The 26100-nt window shown below is 36.9% G+C and overlaps 2 protein-coding genes across 3 annotated transcripts in view; one reads left to right on the plus strand and one right to left on the minus strand.

Moving 5' to 3' along the window:
• Nucleotides 1–3982: 3982 nt before the first annotated feature.
• On the minus strand, nucleotides 3983–9216 carry SBDS (SBDS ribosome maturation factor). Its single transcript, XM_016138519.2, has 5 exons — nucleotides 8831–9216; nucleotides 8064–8193; nucleotides 7237–7437; nucleotides 5762–5926; nucleotides 3983–4778 (listed from the first exon to the last, which is right to left on the minus strand). Exons 1-5 carry the CDS (start codon nucleotides 8956–8958, stop codon nucleotides 4650–4652), a joined length of 753 nt encoding a protein of 250 aa, XP_015994005.1. The 5' UTR covers nucleotides 8959–9216; the 3' UTR covers nucleotides 3983–4649.
• A 641-nt stretch (nucleotides 9217–9857) lies between these two features.
• The window catches only part of LOC107507429 (S-adenosyl-L-methionine-dependent tRNA 4-demethylwyosine synthase TYW1), a 182541-nt gene continuing 166298 nt past the window's right edge, over nucleotides 9858–26100 (plus strand). The window contains exons 1-6 of one of the 2 annotated variants that reach the window (XM_016138517.2): nucleotides 9858–10053; nucleotides 10736–10863; nucleotides 11492–11644; nucleotides 18955–19056; nucleotides 20557–20751; nucleotides 22125–22412. In XM_016138517.2, coding sequence (XP_015994003.2) covers nucleotides 10050–10053; nucleotides 10736–10863; nucleotides 11492–11644; nucleotides 18955–19056; nucleotides 20557–20751; nucleotides 22125–22412 — 870 coding nt within the window. In that variant the 5' untranslated portion in view covers nucleotides 9858–10049. The remainder of the gene's footprint in view (nucleotides 10054–10735; nucleotides 10864–11491; nucleotides 11645–18954; nucleotides 19057–20556; nucleotides 20752–22124; nucleotides 22413–26100) is intronic. The other variant, XM_016138518.2, reaches the window with a different exon arrangement.

Below are 26100 nucleotides of genomic sequence, written 5' to 3' on the forward strand. Positions count from 1 at the left end.
ATTGTTACTATTTCCAACACTTTCCTATTTTATTTTTACGGTGTTCTATAATTCATGTAAGATTAATTATTTTCTGTTATGATGTAGGAGTCTAACTTTGTTAGATACATGGCTGATTATACAAATGTCATTTAGCAAATCAACCATTCTTCTGTCATAACAAATTACCACAAACTTAGCCATCTGAAACTCACAAATGTATTACCTTACAGTTCTATATATCAGAAGCCCAGTGCAGTCTCACTGGGTTTGTTAAAGGGTTGGCAGGGTCGTGTTCCATCCTGGAGCTCTACGGGAGAATCTCTGTTTTTACTTTCAGGTTGTTGGCAGTATTTAGTTCTTTTCAGGTCCCCATTTCCCAGATGACTGTCAGCTGAGGGTCATTTGTAGCTTTGGAGGCTTTTGGCTCACGGTCCCATTCCTCCATCCTCAATGCCAGCAAAGATGGGTTAAATACCTCTCACACTTCAAATCTCTTCTGCTCCTTTTCCCATTATATCTCTGAACCAGTCATTCTGCTTCTCTTGTGCTTTTATAAGGGCTCATATGATTACACTGGGACCACCTGGATAATCAGGATAATCTCCCTATTTTAAGGTAATCTTAAAGCCATCTGCAAAATTTCTTTAGCCACATAAGGAAATATACACAGGTTCCAGAGATGAGGGCATAGACATCTTTTTTGGTTGGTTGGTTGTGTGGGTGGGGATATTATTCTGCCTACCAGAGCTGCATTTTATGATGTATTACATTTTCATATTTTGGGTCTTGGGCTCACACTTCTGGGCTCTGTTCTGTTACATTGATTTATCTATTTTGGGCCAATTCTATATTGCCTTGATCACTGCAGCTTTACAGAACGTTTATTTGGTAAGACAATTTCCTCTTGAGTAATCTTTACCAAAATTGTCTGGGTGATCCTTATGCAGAACTTCTTCCAGACTCTTAATGTCAGCCTCAGTGACTTTGATAGCAATTTTAGAGTTGCCTTAGCAGGAAGTTGTGTGGAGCAATCCTTTTATAAAAAAAATTTTAAACATTTATAAAAACTTCTATGCTAAACATTTTATTTAAAGTTCTTATGCTATTGCTTTCATAAACACAAACTTTGGAAGTATTATTGAGAATGAGGATTTTGGTGTTTGGGGGTAAACATTAAGAACTAGCTAACTTCTCTAGTCAACTGTAAACTATTGTAAATAAACCTCTGATCCTATGTAAAGTTGCCCCAATGAGAAGCAGCAGTACTTGTGATTGACTGCCCTTGTGACTTCGGATTGGGTGTTAATATTTGAAAGCAGTTTGTCTTCTCCATCCATGGCCATTTAATACCAAATGCTCATTCAGCTTTCCTGATTTGTCACAACAGTCTCTTTGTACCTGGTTCCCACTGCTCTGGAAGATGTCAGTCTTCCTTAGAGGGGCCCCTGAAGTGAGTTTCACAAATATTTCAAGTTATACCCTCCATATTTGGAAAAGATCCTTTTAGCTACTTTTGCTTGATTTGGTAACAATTTTATTTACATAGTTATAACATCTTTTAACTGTTTTTTACTTCAAAGCAAAATCACAACTGCAAAGTCCTTTTTAAAATATTTTACACTATTATTAAACTTTAATTATCACATGTTCTATAAATTTACTGAACAATCATGTCTCTGAGGAAATCAGGCAGTTATCATTCAGGCATTACACAATTATCTCTATACAAATTTCATTAAGAAAGGCTTTCTTCTTACCCCTTCATGCCAGTGTATGTCAAAACTTTCTATAATCTGCAGTTTTAACTTTAAATCCACAAACTATTTTACCTTAGTTATATACAAGCTCCCTCACCTTGATCCTTTCTATCTCCACATGACACTGATAAATGTTTGTGGTTCTTTGCCCTTGAAAAGCATGCCAATTATGCTTGTCCATCACAAGAGTGCCACTCATGAATCTTTTGGCATTTAAGTTGCTCATCAGACAGAAAAATCTCCTGAGATATAAATGATATTGAAAGTAGGGGACAGATCCACTCCTCTCTGCACTAAAAATGACTTTCTTCAATTCCTCAACCCATATATCTCTATTATCTGCCAACTGAAAATCTATAGAAATTCAACTAGGAGTTTGGTGAAACTGATGACTCTTTCCAGGGTGTTTGGAAAGGGCCCTCAGCAATTCGACCACGTATACCCAGAGTGTTGTGAAATTATTCCTGGGTAGAAGCTGGAATAGCTAAGCTGAAGAAGATATAGGCCAAGATTATACTTTCAGCTCAGAAGAATTGTCGATGCTACAAAATTTTATTTATACTCTTATTTAGTAGGTATGATCATGGATATACACATGTGGAGATGAAAATCGATGGCCTTTGTCATCTCACCTCTTAAATGCTATTAGTGGCAAACTATTCATAAACCACCTTCATTGAGCAGAACAATACTTTTAAATAATCAATACCTTGAATTTCAATAATATAAGAGCAGATACACACACACACACACACACACACACACACACACACACACACACAAACTTAAAAAGAGACAAATACCCTGAGGGCTGAGGGATCTGTGCAGACCAGAAACCACCAAGAGGCAAACCATCATGCATGTGTATGAAGGGTGGGAAGCTCTCGCTTGGCTAATGAAAACTCTACTTATCTTTAATGATGAATTTGAAAAAGCCATCAATCAAATTTGTCATCACCTATCCTCACTTCGGGGGCATGGGTCTTCATTGAGATAGCACACTTATTACTCTACAGACATTTGTTCCACATCTATTAGGTCCAAACCATGGTGGGATATACACAAATGGAAAATCTGCCCTTGAGGAGCTCACAATCTAGCATGCCAGACAGTTAAGCAGCTCTCTTATTACACAGGTAGGGTGAAATCAAGGCCTATGAGAGAATTTCAAAGTGGTATTAGGTTCCATACGCTGGAACACATAGTTGTGTATGGATACAAGGGAAGATGCACAGAAAAGTGTTGTGCTAACAGAATAGGGCTAATTTTGAAACGTGTTTCTGATCAAATGTACAAAATACAGCTTGCATTGAAAAAGCAAAATAAACAGGTCAATCCTTAACATAATTTGTTATAGCAGTGATACTGGGAAGATGATCACAAACCAAAAGTTTTAATTACTTTTGAGTAATGAAATTAGTAAACATTTATTTTTTTTATAGGCCAGAACAATGACTCAGATGTGATCTACATCTGACTTTTATTGAAGCTCTAGTGTTGTAGAGGAAAAAATGGGAATAAAAAAAACTTAATGGTAGTCTTGAAGTAACTGTTATCTTTTCGTACTCAAGAGGCTGTAATTAAACATTTTCAGCAACTATGACTTTTGACTTGAAACACCGCTTTAACTGTTTAAGCAGGAATAAATTAAAGTATAAATTTTATTGGTTAAAATTATTTCCAGGGACTTCAAGTAAACATTATACTAATAAAATATCAGCGAGGTCTCAAGGACTATATCAAAACAGTAGTTCAATTTCAACATTAACAGAAAGTGTGTCCCCATGTTATCAAACAAGAATATTCCTTTGGACATAAGAAAAAATTTTGACTTTGTAATTTCAATTGAAGTTATTTTAAATGAGACATTTCTGAGAACCTGGCTTGGCAGTGAAGTCTGTATGCTTTAAGGGCCTGTTCAAGTCAAGAACTCTTTTAAGTTAAAACCTTCTGTCCACAAAATATGTATATTTTTGTGAATATACCTGAATTTATATTCCAGAATATCTCTTTTGAGGATAAGTAGATTTTTAAAAACTTGTACATTGTTAAGTGTTAGTACTAAAATAATTAAATTCAATTACATCTCAAATAATATCAGCTAAGATTTATCAGGTGTTTAGGAGAACTGTTTTAAGCACAGCTCATACTGACTTATTTAATATTGCTAACAGCTCTCCGACCCTACCAGATAAGAGGCAGAAAGAAAAAAAAGGGAGTAAGGAAGCTGTCTAGAAACACAGTTTAGTAAAAATAAAGAGTGGTTTTATTGATTACATACAATTTTAGCTATATTAGCATACATTTATAAACTTTAAGAATTAGAAATAAATGACTTTTTTTCACCAAGAAAAATCTAGGTTATGGCAGCATGTTCGATAAAAATTTAAGTCCTGCACAGTTATCATATCTATTTTTCAGATAATCATAAAGTCATCATTCAAGCTTTATATTAGGCCACAATATAGTTACCCCTATACATGTATTTCATTAAGTAGAAATAAGACATTGTTTTCTTTTTCAGCAAATACTCCCTTTTTGTCATATAGACATATCCTCGCCAAATTAATCTTATAATGTACAAAATTTAACTTTTTATCAATAAGAGCTGCCTCAAATTACTTTCACCTTGGAAAGCTACAAAGGCATAAGAAAGCAGTAAAATACTACTCTGGAGTTTGTATTTTGAATTTTTCATTTTTACCTAAAACCCCAATTTATAAATAAAACTAAATTAACCCCACATTAGAATACTTATTTAGGAAAGATTTTTTTTGTGTGTACATGTTTAACACAAAGAAGGAAAACATCGAATAGTTTGAGCAAGTATTTGGCAGACCACAGAAAGAAAACAGGACTGTGTGAAACAAAAATGTTTAAGTGTTTTAAAGCTGAAGAGATTGATGAATGTCATTCAAATTTCTCATCACCTTCTTCCACATCTTTCAAATTGAGCACTTCCAAAGAACCTTTGCCTTTTGTCTCCTTTTTTATTAGCTCATCAATTTCTCTGAAGCAGCCTGGGTCAATTAGGCACACCTGAAACATTTAACACAGCTGTTTACCACCTGAAGATGAGCAATACAACAGAATGAATACAGCTTTAACTTCCGCTAAGACAAATACACAATTCTTTCCAGATGTCTCTACTACTACAACTCTACAGTGCAATAGAGAGGACGATGCATCGGGCAGCAGACTGGATTCTGGTCCAGCCTCTGCCATTAAGTATGCATGCAGGCTCCAGTGACAAGGCATTAACTTCCTTGTTTAAAAACTAATTCCGATTCCTCAGCTCTAAGTCAAAGTGGTTGGATTAGAAGACTCTGGTCCTTTTCATACAAAAACTTAATGTAACATTTTATAGCTCAATGAAATCACCTCTTTTTAACCACATCCAAAACAGAGAAAGAAGCCTGAAGGCCTATATAGAAACCAAGCATAAAGTTTTGAAAAGATTATACAATTCCAAAGGGTGTCAGATGTGTTGTTTCACATCTGAAGTGGAATGCTCAACAATCCTCTAGAGTTCATTTATTTCTAAAGAAGCTGCAAGCCTAGAGACATGAATTCGCAGAAAGCTAAGTTGATGCTACGTCTCAAGCTACGGGATAAGGATTCAAAGACCTGATGTTTTTGCTGCTTCTTTAAAATGTTCTGTTGTAAATGAGGCTGACCAACTTTTAGTATTTTATTTCCAATTTCCTCATAATATAAACTCACTGTAAAATACATTCTCTCATCTAAAATCTGGATAAGTCTTTAAACAAGGAGTTTAACGCCTTGTCACATGACCAACATGATTTTATCATGACCAATTTAACTAAACAAAAAAATCATAAGTATGCTTAATTACAATTTAATTCTACTTAGACCTCAACATTTTTACCTAATTCTAGTTAAGATGTTTCTGGGAATGTCTTACTGTTCACACTCTCTAAATGTTCATTACACATTCATGACTAGAGAATCAACTATTTTGGTAACACAAAGGCAAAGAAATAAGAATATTTTAATCTTACAATTTCTAATTGTTGACTGTAGTCCTCACTTTCTATAACTTTGATCAGTGGCTTGAGCTTTTCTTTCAGCTTTTTTCCTTCATTTACTGGAAGAATGAACCGAAGTCTCATGTGAGCACGTTCTATTTTCATTTTCTCTTTTAACTGTTTGATCACTTCCAAAGCCTATCAAGACAAAATTGAAAACGTTTGCAATTTCTTTGCTGCTTCTGCTGCCTTATAAGGTATTCAAAACAAAAGTTTGGATTAGGTAATGGTTTCTTAGATAATACATGAATATAAGCAACCATAGGAAAAAACAGGTAAACTAGAATTCAAGATTAACAACTTTTGTTTCAAAAGACTATAAAGAAAGTGAAAAGACAACCAACAGAATGGGGGGAAATATTAGCAAATCATACATTTGATAAGGTACTAGTATCCAGAATACACACAGAACTCTTACAACTCAGTAATAAAACGACAAATAATTAAAGTGGTTAAAGGATCCGAATAGTGATTTATCCAGAGACAAAGCGACAATAAGCATATGAAAATAAGCTCAAATCATTAATCATTAGGGAATGCAAATCAAAACCTGAATGATAACCCCAGGATGGTTATAACCGAACAGGCAGACAATAACAAACACTGTTGAGGATGTGGAGAAATTGCAAGCCTTGTACATTGATTATGGAAATGTAAAAAGGTGCAGCTGTTTTGGAAAATGATTTGGCAGTGCCTCTAAAGGTTAAACACGGAATTAGCATATGATCTAGCAATTCCATTCCTGGATCCGAAGAAATAAAAACATATGTCCACACAAAAACTTTTAATGAATTTCATGGCAGCATGATTCATAGTAGCTAAAAAGGGGAAACCCAAATGTCCATCAACTGACAAATGAAAGAATAAAATGTGGTATTTCCATACAATGGGATATTATTTAGTCATAAAAACATTAATACTTGCCTGCAAAAACAATGTAAGAAGTAAGAATGAAGTACTGATACATGTTACAACATGGATGAACCTTGAAAAGGCCACATGTTGTATGATTCCATTTATATGAAATATCCAGGAGGAGTGACTAATGGGTACAGGGATTCTTTCTGGGGTAATAAAAATGTTCTCAAATTAGGTAGTAAGAAAGGTTGCCAAACTTTGTGACTATACTAACAAATTGTACACTTTAAAAGGGTGACTTTTATGGTACATGAATTATATATAAACTTAAAAAATCTAAAAAGTGGTGTTACAATGACTCTTTAACACTCACAAGTTTTAGCTTTAAAGGTTTGATTTGAATAGAAAGAATCCTATGTATATTCATTTTTAGTTTCAAAAAATTCCTCTACCTCCCACTCCTGAAAACATACCCACTTGCTTCTAGGTACTATCATTTTATTATTACAGACCAATTATTTTAATAATTTCTTCACAGAAAGCTGGCTTTCATGAGATACTTTACACTAATGACATTAAAAGCCACTAACCTGCTGTTTGGTACTCTTGTTGGTTTTGACTGAATAGTGGATGTCCTTCATTGCTCTCTCGATAAGGATAACAGTGTATGGTCTCTTCGTTTCAGGGTTCACACATTTGTCGGCTACAATAGTTGCAATGTCCCTAAACATCTGCTCCAGCTGTGTGTGCCGTTCTTTATCTGATACTTGAACCTCCCCTTTAGTTAAAATCTAAAAAAAAATCCCAATGTATTTATGAAAGCAATGTCTTTATTACATACTATTTGTTAACTAACCACAAGAATAAGTGAGGAGAAAATTAAATTTCATTCTCTTCAGCTACTGAAATGTAGGTAATCATTTGAGCTTTGCCTAAAGAATGCCCTGGATTATCTTGTGTTCTCGAATCTTACTTATTTAGGATTAGGAGGGGAAAAGATAATCTTAGAAAAGAGTCTAAATGATGAAATACTTGAAATTCTATTTTTAGGTATATTAAAACTATATAAATGGACAAAATTAAGTTTTTTAGTAGAAAACTTAATTTCTGGAGGATTTGGTAAACAACATCCATGTATGGTGATAGATGGTTAATAGACTTATTGTGATCATTTTGTAAGGTATGTAAACGTTGAGTCACTGTTACACACCTGAAACTAATATAATATTGTTTTGTCAACTATATTTCCTTTTAAAAGTCCAACTTTTAATTATTAAAGTGAATTTGTGCAGATCAAATTATTGCATGGTAACTGTTACTCCAAAAAAAAATAATACTTAAAAGTTTAACATATATCTAAGTACTTACATGACAAATGGATATTAGGGTCAGTTATGCTGCAGCTGATAAAACCCACCTGCTTACAGATTTCAGTCTGGTCATCTGTTCCAAATGCACTGATGAGATCTTCCTTTTTTGCAACCTGACCTTTAGAAACATTTACAAACACTGAGTGGGTCTGTAGAACTTCATCGAGGTCTTTTTCCCTTGTGAGGAGAGGAAAGTCCTAAGTGAATGCACTTGAAACTGGGCCATTCATTCACATTTAATACGAAACGACAATGATATAAAGAGCAAGAAACAATAAATACTCAGAAATGACCCTCAGTGGCACGAAAACATTTTCAGAAGCCTCAGAACCGCATTTGTATTCGCATTTACTCATTGGAGAAAAACATCGTGGGAAGATGCGTGAAACGTCAGGGGGATGTCGGGGTCCGGCTGAAGCCACAGAATACCGATCTCTAGATGGCAGTAGTGAAGACACTACGCACTTCAGTGAAATTACTGGGCTAAGATCTATGACATCACATGTACTATAACTATACTTACTTGGAAAATTAGGCTTTTTGCCTTTATCATTATTCTGGCAAAAAGACCATAATTGTGGGAGTTTCTTGGTTCTAGCCTTTGTGGCAGCATCAAAGCAAAACCAAATCCCAAACTAACAACCCAATCCAAACTAATCCAAATCGGAACGCTGGGTTTACAGTGACTTCTCAAGCTCACAGTAGGAATAAGATTTTCATTTCCTTCTCTCACAAGACCCCAGCTTGGCTTATTTATTTGACCATCAGAGGTATACAGCCTCTGGCCAGCGCCGGGAGGGAGAGGGTCACTTACACGCCGCTCCGCCAGCCGACGACTTTGTTTTTGTAGCAGGCGATTTCGAAGCGCTTCCCGGCACGCTTCATGCGTACTACAGCCACATTGGTTAGGCGGATCTGGTTGGTGGGAGTGAAGATCGACATCGTAGTTGCTCACAGACCTACGCCGCCGGCCTGAGGGTCACCTGTGCCTCGCTGTAACGACTCGGTGGCGCGCGGCACAGTAACACCGGTAGAATGTCGGGCGCCGCGACTAACTCGGCCCAGCGGGCCGCCAGTACACACCCGACTAATTTATTGCGCAGGCGTCAGGTGATACGCGAACCGAACCGGGAAAAGTGATCAACGACGCCTGCGCATTGTGGCTTTTACGCCATCGTTCCGTGCCCGAAAAGACAGGCGTTCTTCCAAAAGTAACTTAAGTTCAATGAGCTAAAGAGCTTTGATTGGCTGGTGGAGCTGATGTTTGCAGACCGGGTGGAAACAGCTCTAGCGACTCATAGTTCCACCGAGTTCAGGGCCACAACCACTTTAACCTTTTGTTACGGAAAAATTTTAACATAAAAACAGATATAAAGTGTAACGAACGCCCATGTACCCACCGACTCCCTTCAATAGTTATTAACATTCTGTTATTCTTGTTTCATTCTCCCTCATTTTTTGTTGGAATACTTTAAAGCAAAACATACGGTTTTAGCTTTAAATACTCCAGTCTATCCTTCTAAAATAACTCCCAACATGATTAACCACAATTCCTTAATACCATCTAATAGCCCATAATCAAATTTTCCCTACGTAATGCTCTTTCACAATCGGCGTGTTTCAGCAGAGATCCAAACGGGCCAACAGATCGCATTTGGTTGATGATGCCCTTAGTCTATTCTAACGACCCCCCCCTCCTTTTTTTTCTATGCCTCTGCTGTTTTGACAGTGCTTCTCTCCAGACCCGCCCCTTCGTTCTCTGTGCCAAACTCGGAGGGGAGGGGAGCACTCCAGCCGGCGGACCCGGGAGCTCTCTGTGGTGCTCACTTGTGGGCCCGCCCCTTCCCCCTCTGAGCGAATCCCGACGAGCCTAAGAGTGGCATGGCTGCCCCCAGCTCCGCAGTCTCAGGCTATACAGCTAACTAGTTGCGGGGTCTTTCTGACAGTCTCCCCTTACCCAGGCTAGGCGGCAGGATTTTTAGAGCCGTGGTCCTAGTCTTCTGTCAGGCTGCAGAGCCTGGGCTCCGAGGAGAATGGGTAAGAGCTCTGGCTGGTAAGGTTCGTGGGGCTGGAGGGAGGAAACCGTTTTTCTGTGGCCCTCTCCCGGCGGAGTGGCGTTCTCAGGACTCTTCAGAGATCGTTGCACGTGTCTTTTGCCTTTTACTTCTAACCTCAGGTAAAAGGCAGAGAAAACTCACCCTGCCCCCCCCCCCCTTTACCCACATGTATTGAGGAGCTATCTTTCCAGGGTGAAGCAGCACCTGTGAAACCTACATTTTAGGTTTCACCTTTTGAAATTGGGGCGCGAATAATTACTTAAGAGCCCTTTACAAGTAACTATGGGTCTTTAAAAATGAAATTAGACTATTTTAAGCTTTTCTTATGGAGCAAGCATAACAAAGCAAAATTAAGTCAATTCCACATAAAACGTTTTGACTGTGTTCTCTTGCTTCCAAATGCTATATCCAAATAAAGGTACACATATATATCCATTATGTGTGTGTGTGTGTGTGTATAAATACACACACAGACACACATATATACACAAGTTATCATCATTATAATTTATCATTACTACGTAGTGTATTTTTACTAGAATTGATATTTATAGATTTAGCCTTCTTGAATATGGAGGTTGGTTTTATTTTTTCATTAAAATAAGGATGGACATCTTTGTAGCTTTAAGTAAAATTACACATATGTATCATTTTAAATTTAGATCCTCCTTTGGCTACGTGGGACTTCTCACCTTTAATATCATTATGGATAAACAGGTTTTATATATATTTGGGCTTTGCCTTTGGCATTAGCCTTTGGATTTGTTTCCAGATTGCCATCAGGAAGCAGGTAAGTGGAGTTATTTTTTTTTTTTACAGGAGAATTTTAAAGTAACAGATTTAATAGAGAATTTAGAGTGTAGATTTTCTAAGGCCTTCAGAAGAATGCAGAAAAGCTAAAAGGAACTTTAAATCACTTTATGTTTGATGTCTAGACTTTTTTTTAATGCCTAAAAAATTTATTCTCAGTTTTTATAGGCTAAGTTATTATGGACTAACTTATTTACCTTTGTTGAGATGTGGGTGTTTCATTCTTAAGATACAGGAAGATTTTTGTAATGAAAAACAAACTTTTATAAAAAAATCTGTTTCATACTTTTAAGGGGTAATAGTCTTCTCTTTACACTAATTACGAATCAGAAAATAAGTTTCTAATCCCACTCAAATACACTATGGATGAAAGTATGTATAGTTTTATTCTTGAACACTTACTTTCAATTTGTATAATATATAATGGAAATCATTATGGTTTTAAGAAATGTGGGTCTTGCCTTTAAAGGACCTAATTATACCAAGGGGTTAGTATTTGAGGAGTACAATCAGAAAGATGAATAGAATAATGAAATGGGTCAGTATCTGTGCTGATTTACATCCCTACTGAAGTAGGGAAAAGATTCAAACTTGATGTATTTGTGCAGTTGTTTATCTTCAAGGACAAGAACTCACAGGAGAAATCTGTTCCTAAAACAACTCAGGATTTGATGACAAATAGTTATATCTCTCTTCAAAAAAAGGAGATCTTTGTGTCTGGAGTGAAGATTTTCTATGGTTCTCAGACTGGTACAGCAAAGGTAAGAACTTTTTATAATACTTATCCTTGGGCTTACTGATCAAGAAAAGCTCTGGAAAACATCCTTTAGCAATGAATTGGTCTTCCAGTCTTCTTTCATCTACTTTTTTTCTTTTTCTCAGCTTCCATTTTTCCTTTCTGGGGTGGTAGATGGGTTTTAACTCTTGTGCCCAACTCCAGCTGATTGGAGGTGTCTGGTGGGCACTGTCATGAGGAGTTTTTGTTGTGAAACTTGTTTCTGTCTCAGTGGAATGGAAAGTTCCAAGGCCATTATTACTGTCTAGAGGGTAGGGGATAGTGGAAAGAGAATGGCAGTATTAGTGTCCAGTATGGGGCCTGACTTTCACAACTTCACTCATCTAATGAAATATATTTTGATTTCTAATAGTGTAGCAAGTGTTAACAGTAGACACTGAATACTGTTTAAAGTACATACACATCACATATGTATAGCTGAGAGATGCTTTCCATTCTTTAATTGTATCTAGATGCTGCCTACTTCTTTGTTATGAAGTTTGTAGCTATTTAGTGCTTTCTAGGAAAAGATTCTAAAGCTGATATGAAAATGAATTGAAAAAATTCAGTCTTCTCTTTTCTTTCCACTAATAGTCTAAAAACTATTAGTCTTTAAGACTACATTTATTTTTGTATAGTACTGTACAAAAGAGACTTTTACTGCCCTCTTTGGGTATTTTGTTGAATTATACTTTTTTATTATTAAATTCAACTTTAAGCAACAGAGGTGGGAAACAGGAAGAAATGTAAAAAAAGCATCTGAGCAGCCACAAAGTTCTTTCAATGTTACTCATAGAAGATTCTATTTATAGCCTCTTTTATGAGTGTTTTAAAAGTTTTTGAAAGATCAGATTAATCCTTGCAGATGGTAACAAATCCAGGTATACAAAAGATTCATAATGAAAAGTAATCTCCAGAGAACCTCTTTTAACTCTTTCTATTTTAGTTCCTCTGATAGTTATTTCTTTAACCTTCTTAAGCTGTTTTTAAATTTATCAGTGTTAGATACAAGTTACTGATTTCTTATATTAGTTGACACAAACATTCCTCAAATCTCAGTGGCTTAATATTGTTGCCCACATCATAGTTGGTATGGGTTAGATGGCCCTCCTTCTTAAAACTGTGCCATCTGAAATTCTTTATTCTGCTTTCACATTTGGTTGATTCATATTTGGCTGGGTATAGAAGACTAGGTCAAAAAATTTTTCATTAAAACTTTGAAGCCATCACGTCATTGTCTTCCAGGAGGGAGTATTGCTGATGAGAAGTCTAATCCCCTCATTCCTTTGTAGATGACTTGATTTTGTTTCTGGAAACTTTTACAATCAGTTCTTTGTCCTTGATGTTTGGAATTTTTGTGAGATAGTGCTAGGTTAGATCTCTTTTATTAGCCATTGTGCTGGACACTTTAAGTTTTTTTGAAGACTTGTGTGCATTTATTCTGCTAATATTTCTTGGGTAAATTTTTTTGCCTTCCATTTTTTCTGTACTTTCTTTCTGGGACTCCTGATAATTGAACGTTGGAGCTTCTGGATGGTCTTCTTCTGTATCTCAAACCTTTTCTCTCATACTTTTTCTGTAACTTTTTCTTTAATTGTGTGTTCTTGGACTTTAATTCCAAACCTTTTTTTGAATGTTTTGTGTCAGCTATTATGTTTTTAATTACAAAAATGCCATTTTGCTTAATTTTTATGACATCTCGTTCATAATTTAAGAATATATCTTAATGAGTTGCATTTTCGGTTTTGTTAGTTATCTACTTTCTTAGTTTTTTCTGCAGCTCATATTTCTCTTTTCTGCTTATCTTGTTCTTGGTGATCCATGGTTTTCTGTTCATATTTTGGACAGAATGATGAGGTAGCTGGTGTGTATTTTCTCTGTTACTGTGTGAATGGGTTTCTTTTCTCTAATTGTAACTTCCCATTGGATGCTCTGCACAGAGTGGCTCAGGGCATGCCATGTGACCTGTTGACCACCCCCCCCCCCCCGGCCATGTTCCTCTACCACCTCATTTTTTAAAAAATAGTAAAACTTGAAAGTGTTATCTGTGCTTGCTTGAAGATGTTTCTCTACTCCTGTTTTTCTTGAACCATTCAATTAGGCTTGCAGGCCCCAACGTGCTTCCAGTGACTTCCATTTTGCTAAATAATTCTCAGTTTTCATCTTAGTTGATGTAATAGTTGCATGACAATTCCTTCTTGAAATACTTTCCTCATTCAATTTTTAGGACATTGTTCTCTAGGTTCTCCTACTTTGCTGAGGCTGGTCTTTCTCTCATTTGCTGATTTCTCCCCATCCTCTTGACCTAGGAGTGTCCCAGGGCACAGCTCTTGAGACTGTCTTTATCTGTCTGCACTTACTCTAAGGTATCTTGTGATCTAGAGCTTTAAATTCTGTTAGATAGAATTTGGCAAACTTTTTCTGTAAAGGGTTCAATTTTCTATTTCACATGATTTTATTTTGGGGGGTTTTATAAGCCATATGGCGTTTGCTGCAGCTACTAAACTCTGCTGATGAGGTGTGGAAGCAGTCAGAGACAATATGTAAACAAATGCACATGACTGTGTTCCAGTAACTTTTACTTAAAAGACAAATAGAGGACCAGATTTGGCCTGTGAGCCTTAGTTTGCCAACCCCTGTATTAGATGATGGCCTCTAAATTTATGTTTCTAATCTGAACCATTCCTTAACTCCACACTCATATCCAGTTGCCTATTAGATCTTCACGTGATGTCTAGTAGGCATCTCAAACTTAATACACTCAAAACTGAACTCCTGATTTTTTGCCCAAACCAGTTCCACTTATAATCTTTTTTCTAAATTTATTTATTTTAATGAGTTTCAAGTATACAGTGCATTGGTTAGACATCTATATAGTTCATAAAACGATCCCCTCAATTGCTCCCTCCCTACCCTGACCCTCCATTTGCAATGTATTAATGCTAATTGCATTTCCTATGCTGTGCTCCCCATCTCTGTGACCATCAGCTACTAATTTGTACTTTAACCCTTCACCTTATTCTCCCAGTCCCCTAAAGCCTCCCCTCTGTCCATCACCAAATTGTCCAATATATTTGTGAGTCTGTTTTTGATTAGTTTGTTCTTTTTATTCCTTAGATTCTGCATATAAGTGAAATCATATAATGTTTATCTTTCTCTGTCTGACATAAATACCTTCTATGTCCATCAAAACAATATCTTTTTCCATACCCTTCTTTTTAGTCTGTGTGTGTCCTTTAATCTGAAGTTAGTCTCTTGTAGGCAGCTTATGTAGCAGTCTTGTTTCCTTATCCTTTCAGCCACTCTATCTTTTGGTTGGAGCACTTAATTCTTTTCTCTTTTAATAGAAACGTAGTTACCGTTCTTTTTTCCTGTTTTTGATACATGTTTATTCTTAAAGAAGCCTCTCCAATATTTCCTGTAATACTGGCTTGGTAGTGATAAATTCCTTTAGCCTATTTTTGTCTGGGAAGCTCTTTATCCTTCGACTCTAAATGATAGCTTTGCTGGATAACATATCCTTGGTTGTCGATCCTGGATTTTCTTCCTGTCGAATATTTTGTGCCAAGCCTTTCTGTCTTGCATAGTTTCTTTTGAGAAAACAGCTATCACTCCTATGGGTGTTCCCTTATAAGTAATTATCTGTTTTTCTCTTGCTGTTTTTAATATTTTCTCTTTGTATTTAACCTTTGGCATATTAATTATGATGTGTCTTGGTGCAGACCTCTTTGGATCCCTAGTTTTTGGAGTTCTCTGAGCTTCCTGGGGTTTTATGTTCATTTCCTTCACCAGGTTAGGGAAGTTTTCCTTCATTATTTCTTCAAACAGCTGTTTAGCATCTTGATTTTCATCAGTTACACCGATCAGATGGATATTTGGACCCTTAATAGTGTCCCATGTGCTCCTTAAATTATTTTTATAGCCTTGGCATCTTGTCTTTTGCTGTTCTGATTGCGTGTCCATGGCTTTCCCATCCTCTAGATAGGTCATTTGATCTTTTCTTTATTCATTTTGTTTATTCCTTTGTTTATTCCATTTAATATACTTCTCATCTCAGATAATGTGTTCTTCATTTCTGACTGGTTCCCTTTTATAATTTCCATTTCCATTTTTATGTTTTTTTTTTTTTTTTTAATCTCTGTTGAAGTTCTCATTGAATTTATCTGCACTTCCCAAAAGTTCATTGAGCATCTTTATAACCAATGTTTTGAGCTCTGCATCTGTTAGATTACTTGACTCCATTATATCTGGATGTCTATTCTGTTCTCTCATATGCTTTCTGCTTCTTTGTCTTACCATTTTGGCAGTCTTTCTGTGTCTGTTACAATGTATTAAGCAAAGCTCCTAAGTTTCCCGGTCTTATTAGCGTGGATTTGTGAAGTAGGTGTCCAGTGGCACAGTCCTGAGAAGGGTTTAGCTGCAGGCCAAACTTAGCCCAAGCCTGTGCCCCTCCAGGGCCACCTGTTAAGATTCAGCATGCAATCCACAGATGCTGTGCTTATAGTTACCTCAAAAGGCCACACCAGAAACCGAGGCCAGCTGCCTCCAGTGTGAGTCTAGGCTACCTGACTCACTGAGGATACACCTGGATGTGATTTGGGTGGGGCTGTGAGTTGGGGGAGGTGGGGTTTCAGGGAATTCTCTGGGTGGAGTGACCTCTGTTATCCAGTTTGATGACATCGGGGCTATGGTGGCGCTGTTGTCAGGCACTCTGGTAAGAGGAAGGCCTCAACAGGGAAAAATGGATACTGCCGGTACTTATGTACAGAGTAAGTCTCGCCTTGGTCCCTCACTCTGACAGTGTCTCCTTGTAAGTCCCTGGTGCCCCCTGCATGCTGCTGAATGAATGGACACTGGTGCTCAGTGCAAGCAGGTCTGTTGCCACGAAAATCCGCTCTATTTAAGAGGCATCTGCTGCTGCCGCAGCCTCCATCTCACTCATCTGCTCAAGATCAGGCCACCCCACGTCCTTGCCCTGTTCTACCTTCTGCCATTACAGGGTGCTTTCTTGGATTTCTCCCTAGTTTTATAAATTGTTCATCTAGATCCCAGGTGATTTTTCCTTGCTGCTGCTCCTTGTTTCCATCACAACTTTGATTTGGTTTCCAGAGGGATGAACAGAGCCTCTATCATCTATGCTATATTTTTTTCCTCCTTCACTTATAATCTTTATCATTTCAGTAAATGGCAACTTCATTCTTGCAGTTACCTACTTTAAAAAAAAAATTGACTTCTTTGTGTTACTACACATATCCCGTCTGTTAGCAAATACTGTTTGTTCTACTTTCAAAACAGACCCACATTCCAGTCACTTATCATTATCTTCAGTGCTACCATCCTGGTCCTAGCCATCCTTGTTTTTTGTCTGGATTTCTGAAGTCATCTCACCATTGGTCTTCTTCATTCAGCGCTGCTCAGTTCCCTTTCTTGACTTCATTGAACACTCAACTCAGCAAGCACAGCAACTCTGGGAACTTAAGAAAAATCATATTTTCCTCTGCTTAAAACCCAGGAATGACTCTGTCATTCACTTGAAGTAAATGTCAAAGTCGTCATAGTGGCCAAGAGGCCCTTATGTCTGCTTTTCCATTAACTCTCTTACCTCACATACTTGGTTCCTCTTCTGCAATCTTATTAACCTCTTCACCAAGTGTCCTCCCTCTAGGCCTTTTCACTTACATGTTCTCTCTGCTTGAGGTAGCTGCATGGTCTGTTCTCTCATTTCTTTCAGGTTTGGCTCAGATTTTTATCTTTGAAGCTTATTGCAGTGTTTTCTGATACCAAATATTTGTCATTTCCCAAGCCCATTCACCAATTCTGATACTGACTACCCAGAGTTATCATCAGACTCCACAGGTTTAAGGGCACAGTCCACAAAGCTGTCCCCACTTCAAATGCTAGTTGCAAGTCCCATAATCCCCTTCTTAGGTTTGATAATTCTCTAGAGTAAGTCACAGAGCTCAGGAAATTATTTACATTTACTCATTAATTATAAAGGATATAGCTCAGAAACAGACAAATGGGAGACATGCATTGGGCGAGATTTGGGGGGTATGAGTGTCTGGGTGTGTCACATCTTCAGCATAGCAATGTATTCACCAACCCTTGTCATTTAAGGGTTTTTATAAAGATTTCATTATACAGACATGATTGATTAAATCATTAGCCATTGATGATTGAACCCACAGGGTGGAAGGGTGCTGAAAGTTCTAAACCTGTAATCAGCTGGTTGGGTTTCTGTCAACCAGCCCCCATCCTGAAGCTACCTAGGGCCCACTGCCACCATTAATCACTTCGTTAGCATAACAAAGACAGTAAGTTCCAAGGATTTTAGGAGTCTAAGAGCTAGAGACAAAGACCAAATTTGTATTTTTTACACACTTGGCCTGACCCTCTCTGTAAAATAATAACTGTTGCCCATTTCTCCAGTACTGTATTCTTCCCGTTATCCTGATTTATTTTCCTCTATAGCACTACTCATCATCTGATATATTGTATATTTTCTCATTTCTATGTTTGTTTTCCCTTTTTCTGTTAGAACATAAGCTCCTTTAGGGGAAAGACTACGTATGTCTTGTTCACTGTTGTGTAATATTGCCCAGGACTGAGACTGGCATAGTAGTTGCCCAGTAAGTGAATACATGCTTGGTAGGCTTAGCTAAGCAAAGAAGAGGGAGTTTTCCTGGGGTGGCAACATCTGACTAGAAATTTTAGCTAACTCAAACATTTGGTTCATTTTGTGTGGAGATTTAGAGATATGTTGCCTGAGGGTAAAGGGTTCTATGTCCACTTGTTCTGTATTCAAATTGGCTCTTCTTTGCCCTACGGTTTCCTTATGTTTCTGCTGTGGTTGCTGACTCTGAGCCCAGAGCCTCTTTGGGGTTCTGTCAGGCATATGAACTCTCTCCTAGGACTTCCTCCTATCTATCAGCCTGTTTCTATTTGCTTTCTGTTTTCAGAAATGTTTCTCATATTTCCCATTCTCTTCATTGTTCACTATATATATATTTGTATGTCTCTGTGTTTTTTCTAGTGGGGCAAAGCAGCTGGAATGTCAAAAAGCCAATTTAAGATTTAGTCCCATATACACTTAGAGTGAGAACAATAAGGTTAAATGTTTGATCTCTATAAAGATGTTTGAGAAAATGATAAAAGTGAGAATACTATTTGTGTTTGTGATGACAACCTGGAAAAGTTTTTTGTGAGAAATACCTCATTTTCTTGCCAACAGGGATAAATGAAGATAGTATTTTGCTTATTCATCTTATTGAAGACTGATTTTTGTTTTCCTGTTAGGGATTTGCAACAGTTCTTGCTGAAGCCATTACTTCCCTAGATCTGCCTGTGGCAGTTATTGATCTGAAAGAATATGATCCAGATGATCATCTAGTAGAAGAGGTTGGTAATTGTCTTATTTTTTCTTGAATCAAAACTCAAATTTAGTGATCTCCTGTGTTCTGGGATAAATAGAATCAAAATAAATTTAATTTTTATGCTAAGCGATTTCAGTTGGTTGAATTTTCAGTGTCAGTCCGAGCTGTCGAATGTATGGTGTGTTACAGTGGTTCTGAAGTGGTGTGGAGCCTGTCTCTCTAGTGTGTTATACTCTCCTGGGGTAGAGGTGAAGGTGGGAAAGCTTGGATGGTTTGAGGTTCCCTCTGCCCTCCTGCTTCGAATATCATATTCAAGGAGGGCGGTTATTGATGGTGATGTGCTGGCATGTGAACCATGTGTAAGCCTCCTGAAAGGTCAGGAGCCACTTGGGTAGCAGAAGGAGGATGGGTTTTGGAGTTAGAGAAGTCTCTTACTAGTTGTATGATCTTCCTGCATTACTTAGTATCTATGAGAGTTTAATTTCTTCACCTGAAAAATGCCCCTTCCCCTCCTCTAGTCTTACCCAGTTAGGGAAGTTTGCCTTACAGTAGTGGTTCTCAAAGTGTGACCCTTGAACTAGCAGTATCAGCATCTCCTGGGAGATTTGTTAGAAATACAGATTCCAAAGTTCTAGCCCAGCCCCGCTGAACCAAAGTCTGGATGTGGGACCATGTTTTATTAAGTGCTCCAGATGATTCTGAAGCAGCTGGAGTTGGAGAGGCACTAGGGCACAGGTGGACAAACTTTTTTCTTAAAGAGCCCGATGGTAAATATCTTCAGCTTTGTGGACCATGCAGCTACAGTTATGCTTTTGAGGCATAAAACAGCCATAGACAATATGTAAATAAGTGTGTGTGTCTGTGTTCCTCTCAGACAGGTAGTGAGCTGGATTGGGCCTGTAGGCTGTAGTTGTCTAGCCTCTTCTTAGTTGATAAATTTGAAACTGTTACTGTCCATTTTTCTTCCCCAAGAAAACAGTGAGTGAGCGCGAATCTGCTCTAAATTATTTACAAAAAGTTATTAGCAAACTTTGATACCTAGTAGTTAATAAGGGATTACTTATAATTTACCTCACAAATTGGAACTCTTAAGATACATTCAAGCAGATAAAATACTGTGACTAGCACAACTGAAGATGTATTTTGTTTACCCATGTGGATGATGGTGCCAAGTTGTTAACTTTACATTTAAAAAGTTTTATTGCTTTAATATTTCAGGTAATTTTTTTAGAGACCTGTCTTTTTTCCTAATTTACATTTTGTTTCCAATATGACCAACTGGAGATGATAGGAATTTATAGTCTGAGAAATGGAATGGAGTATATGTTGAAGGGCACCAGGAGATATGTTGGCAAGGGACTGGATTTTCTCCCCTGTGCAAGGTGTCTTTGCTGTGTTTTGAAAAAGATTTAATGTTTCTGAAAGCACCCTTTGTCCTTAGAGATTAATATAATAGGAATATCAGAGTTAAAAAGGGATTTTTTCTTCTGTGATATTCTTCTGAAATAATTATTTCTTTGGTTAGGTTACTAGTAAAAGTATTTGTGCCTTCCTGGTTGCTACATACACTGATGGTCGACCAACTGAGAGTGCAGAGTGGTTCTGCCAATGGTTAAAGGAAGCATCTACTGATTTTCGATTTGGCAAAACTTACCTGAAGGGTATGAGATATGCGGTGTTTGGCCTGGGAAATTCTGCCTATGCAAGTCACTTTAACAAGGTAGGTATAAGGTAGATAGATGTCGAATTATAGGGATAAATTCTCTTAATTAAAAACAAATTAATATACACACATACACATATGTATGTGTATGTGAAAATAATCCACAAACTTTGGTATTTAATTATAAACTTATTATGTTGTTCTTTATAGCTGTGAATTTCTACACACACATATATATATATATATATATCCAAGATTGTGTATAGTAGACTCGCAGTAAATTTTTGTTGAAGAAAGTGAATGAATATGACTTGTATTGTGTAGTGTCTTAGGGGCCTGGATTTGTCTTAGGGGCCTGGATTCACAGACTTGAGTCCTGCCACCTCTCCCCAGGTAGGTAGGACCTTGTAGATGGAAGATCACTGATTCTTTGGGCTGTTATTCGATAACCTTTACTTCCCAAGCTAACTCTTAATACATTTGAACTCATTGTCTTTTAATCATTAATTTTTAAAAGGCAATAGAAGAAAAACGTCCACTCCTTTTTATATAATAAAACATTAATCGTTTTATTTTCCTGGATCTTTTTTCTAAATGAAATTAACTAGGCTCCTTTACTTTTTCATTATATTCTCTATACTTTAAAAAATAAAAATTTGGAACCTCAGTTTCTTATTGGTTCTAAAATGTTACTAGAACTTTTCAATGTGTGCCTTTCCCCAAAAATGGGCCCAGTTGGCTAACCTGTCTTTGGTAGAATGTGAGTAAAGGTGAAAGTGGAGACTTTTCTTTAAACTTGTTTTCATTTAATTATTACGTCAAGTTATATATATGTTTCCCCCGTATTTTAGAAGTAATTAGACAAAAATGGTAAAATTCAGATATGTAAGTATTTTCTTTAATGCCTTGCCACTAAGAAAGTCTTAAGGTTTTTAACTCTTAACTGTGTTTCTTGATAACACCTGTGCCTCAGCTTCACTGCTTCACATTGCAATAAAATGAATTTCTAAGTTCATGAAATCGTGAGTCTTGCTAAGTGGGCTCCATGTGCACTTTGTTACTAAATGGGCTTTGGCCCCATAGGCTTTGTTACATTTTGGAACAAATTTTGCTAATGAATGCTTTTTTTGATGTTGTTTTGAATAGTGGTTTTCAGAATTTTTTTTTTAGACTTTAACCCTTAGTTTAGGTAAAGGGTTTGTCTCTCTTTGTTAAAAAAAAAAAATCTTTTGCAGAATCTTATCAGAATGTATCAACTATAGTCCATGTGGGTTGCAGCTGGGGCTAGAGGGCCTGAAGCCTTTTTGGCTAAGCAGTTCCCTCTTCCCAGCAGCAGCATGGGTTCCCACAGCTACTCCAGACTTTTGCAGAGCAGTCTACAAATCTCTGATTTAGATTGTGTTTAGCTCATCTATCTTTTTTTCTTGTAGGTTGGCAAGAATGTTGATAAATGGCTCTGGATGCTGGGTGCTCATCGCATAATGACTCGAGGGGAGGGTGACTGTGATGTTGTTAAAAGCAAACAGGGCAATATTGAAGCCGACTTCAGAGCTTGGAAGACCAAGTTCATCTCCCAGCTCCAGATCCTTCGTAAAGGAGAGAAGAAACCCTGTGATGGCAACTGTAAGAAGGGCAAATGCAAATCTAATGAGCACATTTCAGAGGAGATTGAGACAGGGTCTCATGCTCAGGACGGATTACATCAGAGAGACACTGAGGTGTGTGGCCTGTGTATTCATGTCTTTCTGCTTTCTTCCAGTGTTTGGAGATACTGAACCTTCCCTCTTTCCTGAGACACTATTTCAGTGGCTATTGGTTAGAAGGAAGAAGATCTGGAATTCATGAAGGAGTGTTTTAGAGAGTGAAGTCTTGGAAGTTAAACCATGCTGTGCTGGATGCTTTCTTGTATCTCTTCTTTAACTGTTGCATTGCTAGAGTCAAGTAGATTTCTAGGTTAGGAAATAGGCCCAGAGAAGTTAAATATATCCAGGGCTGAGCTCATATCTTTTTATCCCCAAACGATGTATTCCTCTTTACCTCTCTAAAATGAATCTGTTAATCACTCAAACTTAAAGGCTGCAAGTAATACTAGATTCATCTCTTTCATCCCTCACATTCTAAACGTTTCTCTTTCTTCCTTCTTCTTATAACCCATTTTCTTTGTAACTTATGTCATCAGGCTGTATCACAGCTGTTGTCTTTTGGCCACATGTCACTTGCATCATTCAGGAACAGCTTTACATTCTAACTCACTTTCCTTTTTTCTCCACCCTTGTTCCTGTCATTATTCTTTGTGGCTAAGTCATCCATGTAGATGATTTATCCAGCACCCTGGCCTGCCAGTTTCTTGGCCTTCAAACCTCCAGCAACCATTTTCTTTCCTGATGGCCTCTCACTTCCATGGTTACCTCTGAAATTTCATGATCCTATGACCTAAACTCTGACCTCTTTCTGGTGTTCTTTAAAATTCTTTTTATTCCATACCTTTTTCATTAAATAGTGAAAGCTGTTTATTTTACTTCTGTCCTTACCCAGTTCAAATTTTTATACTCATTCTTTTAAAACATCTTCAGTTGCTAAAACCTCTTCAATTGCCTTGTCTTCCACTCTGTTTTATAATTCAACTGGCTGAACTCCAAGTCAGGTTGAAACCTGCTATCATCTGCCTTCCCCGTGGCCTGCTGCATGCTGATTGACCGCAATTCATGACCACAAACTCAAGTATGAATTCAGAACTTTTCAACAGTCTCTGACATTCTCTTATAAGTTCCCTTTCTCACTTTTCAAGATGAATGTTTAATATTCTGTTTCTCTCTACTTCTTCCTCCAGCTCTCATATGAAGCCATCAGAGAAGAATTCTCTTATAGCCCCTATCTATAAATCTTCACTATCTTTTCTGTTGCAGAAGATCAAGTATCTGGTTCTATCAAAGACCACTTTCTGTGCATGTTCTGGAATCAAGGACTTTGTTCCTTTGTTCCTCTCTCTCCTGCATTGTTAATCTTTTCTTCTCTACTAGATGGTTTCTATAAACACATAAACAAACTCTGGTATCCCAGTGTTTAATCAGACACAAAAAGCAAATACAAAACAAATCTTCCATTTATTCTGTGTCTTTCAGCTGCTGTTTCATTTTTCTGTTCTTTTCATCTAGCCAGTCATTTTGCTTATGTTTCCTTATTTTTCCCTCTAATTGGTTTTTAACATTTTTAAAAACTTTAAAAAATATCGAAGTAAAATTCACATAACAAAATTAACATTTTAAAGTATATAATCCAGTGGTATTTAGTACATTCACAATTTTGTGCAACCACTACCTATACCAAGTTTTAATACCTCTTCATCACCTTAGAAGAAAACCCGTTACTCATTAAGCAGTCACTCCTTAATCCCTTTCCCCCAACCGTGACAACCTCTAAATTTGCTTTTGTGGACTTAACATATTCTGGGTATTTTATACAAATGGAGTCGTGTAATGTGTGACTTTTTTTTTGTCTGGCTTTTTTTACTTAGCTTAATGTTTTGGAGGTTCATCTATGTTGTAGCATGTGTCAGTACTTCATTCCGTTTTACGTTTGAATAATATTCCATTGTATAGATAGATCATCCATATGTGATCCATTTATCTGTTGGTAGGCATTTTGGTTATTTCTGCCTTTTAGCTATTTTGAATAGTGCTGCTATGACATTCATATATGGATATTTGTTTGAGTAACTTTTCAGTCCTTTTGCGTATATACCTTTTGGAATTGTTGGGTCATGTGGTAATTCTCTCTTTAACTTTTTGAGGAACCACCAATTTTCCCCAGTGGCTGCATCATTTTACATTCCCACCAGCAATGTACAATTCTTTGAATTTCTCTGCACTAATACTTTTTATATTCTTCTTTCTTTCTTTCTTTCTTTCTTTCTTTCTTTCTTTCTTTCTTTCTTTCTTTCTTTCTTTCTTTCTCTCTCTCTCTCTCTCTCTCTCTCTCTCTCTCCCCCTTCCCTCCCTCCCTTCCTCTCTCTCTCCTCTCTTTCTCTTTCTCTCTCTCTCTCTCTTTTTCTTTCTTTCTCTTTTTTTTTCTTTTCCTTTTTTTTTTTTCTTTCTTATTACAGCCATCCTAGTGAGTGTGAAGTGGTATCTCCTTGTGGTTTTCTATACATTTACCTCTGATGCCTGATGATATTGAATATCTTTTCACATGTTGATTGCCATTTGTATATCTTTTTTGAAGAAATGTCTATATTCAAGTTCTTTGCCCATTTATTAATTGGGTTGTCTTTTTGTTGTTGAATGGTAAGAGTTCTTTATTACATTCTAGATAGTAGACCCACATCAAAGATATAATTTGCAGATACTTCCCTCAATAGGTCTTCTTTTCAGTTTCTTAATCATACCCTTTGATGCACTAAAGATTTTAATTTCTATGCAGACCAGTTTGTTTTCTTCTGTTGCTCATGTGTTGGGGTCATATATATGAATCCATTGTTAAATCCAATATAATAAAGATTTAATCTTATATTTTCTTCTAAGAATTTTATAGTGTTAGCTCTTATATTTAGGTTTTTGATCTATTGTGAGTTAATTTTTGTGTATGGTATGAGGTAAGGGTGCAGTTATATTCTTTAGCATGTGTATAACCAATTGACTGTTGAAGAGACTATTCTTTCCCCATTGAATGGACTTAGCACAAGTCATTTGTCCACAGATGTGTGGGTTTTCTGGATTCTCGATTCTATTCCATTGATCTATCAGTCTGTACTTGTGCCAGTAGATTCGTAGTTAAGTTTTGAAATCAGGAGTTCTCCAACTTTGTTCTTTTCCAGTGTTTTGGCTTTTTTGAGGTCCTTTGTAATTCTATTTGAATTTGAGGAGTCCTTTCCCCGTTTCTGCAAAACATATTGTTGGGATTTTGATAGCGATTACATTGAGTCTTATAGATCTCTTTGAATTGTATTGTCATTGTAGCGGTATAAAGGCTTCCAATGAACATGGGATGTCTTTCTACCTATTTAGGTGAATTTAACTTTCAGCAATATTTGAGCTTTCAGTGTCCAAGGATTTCATCTTTTTTGGTTAAATTTTTTTCTTAGGTATTTTATTTCTTTGAATGCTGTTGACTTCCACAGTGGTCAGAGAATATTCCTTTTTCTTTACTTTTTAAAAATTAATTATGGTGACATTAACAAAATCCAATAAGTTTCAAGTGTACAATTCAACAGTAAGTCATATATATATCTCTTGCATTGTGTTTACCACACATACTTAAGAGTTCTTTCTGTCACCATGTATATTTGACCCTTTTAACCTGTCTACCTCCCCACATCCCCCACCCTTTGATAACCACTTGTCTACTGTCCATGTCCCTGAGTCTCTTTGTCATGTTCGTTCATGGATTTTAGGTTTATATCCCACATAG

This window comes from Rousettus aegyptiacus, unplaced genomic scaffold (genome assembly GCF_014176215.1).
Source record: "Rousettus aegyptiacus isolate mRouAeg1 unplaced genomic scaffold, mRouAeg1.p scaffold_m13_p_8, whole genome shotgun sequence".
Lineage (NCBI taxonomy): Eukaryota > Metazoa > Chordata > Mammalia > Chiroptera > Pteropodidae > Rousettus > Rousettus aegyptiacus.

What these genes read in the sequence shown, in the direction of transcription:
- SBDS (XM_016138519.2), bottom strand. Translation starts at nt 8,958, where the DNA reads ATGTCGATCTTCACTCCCACCAACCAGATCCGCCTAACCAATGTGGCT. An exon ending in GTCGGCTGGCGGAGCGGCGT is followed by an intron (nt 8,194 to 8,830) that starts GTAAGTGACCCT and finishes TCTCCTCACAAG; the next exon opens with GGAAAAAGACCTCGATGAAG. An exon ending in AGACTGAAATCTGTAAGCAG is followed by an intron (nt 7,438 to 8,063) that starts GTGGGTTTTATC and finishes ATTTTTTTTTAG; the next exon opens with ATTTTAACTAAAGGGGAGGT.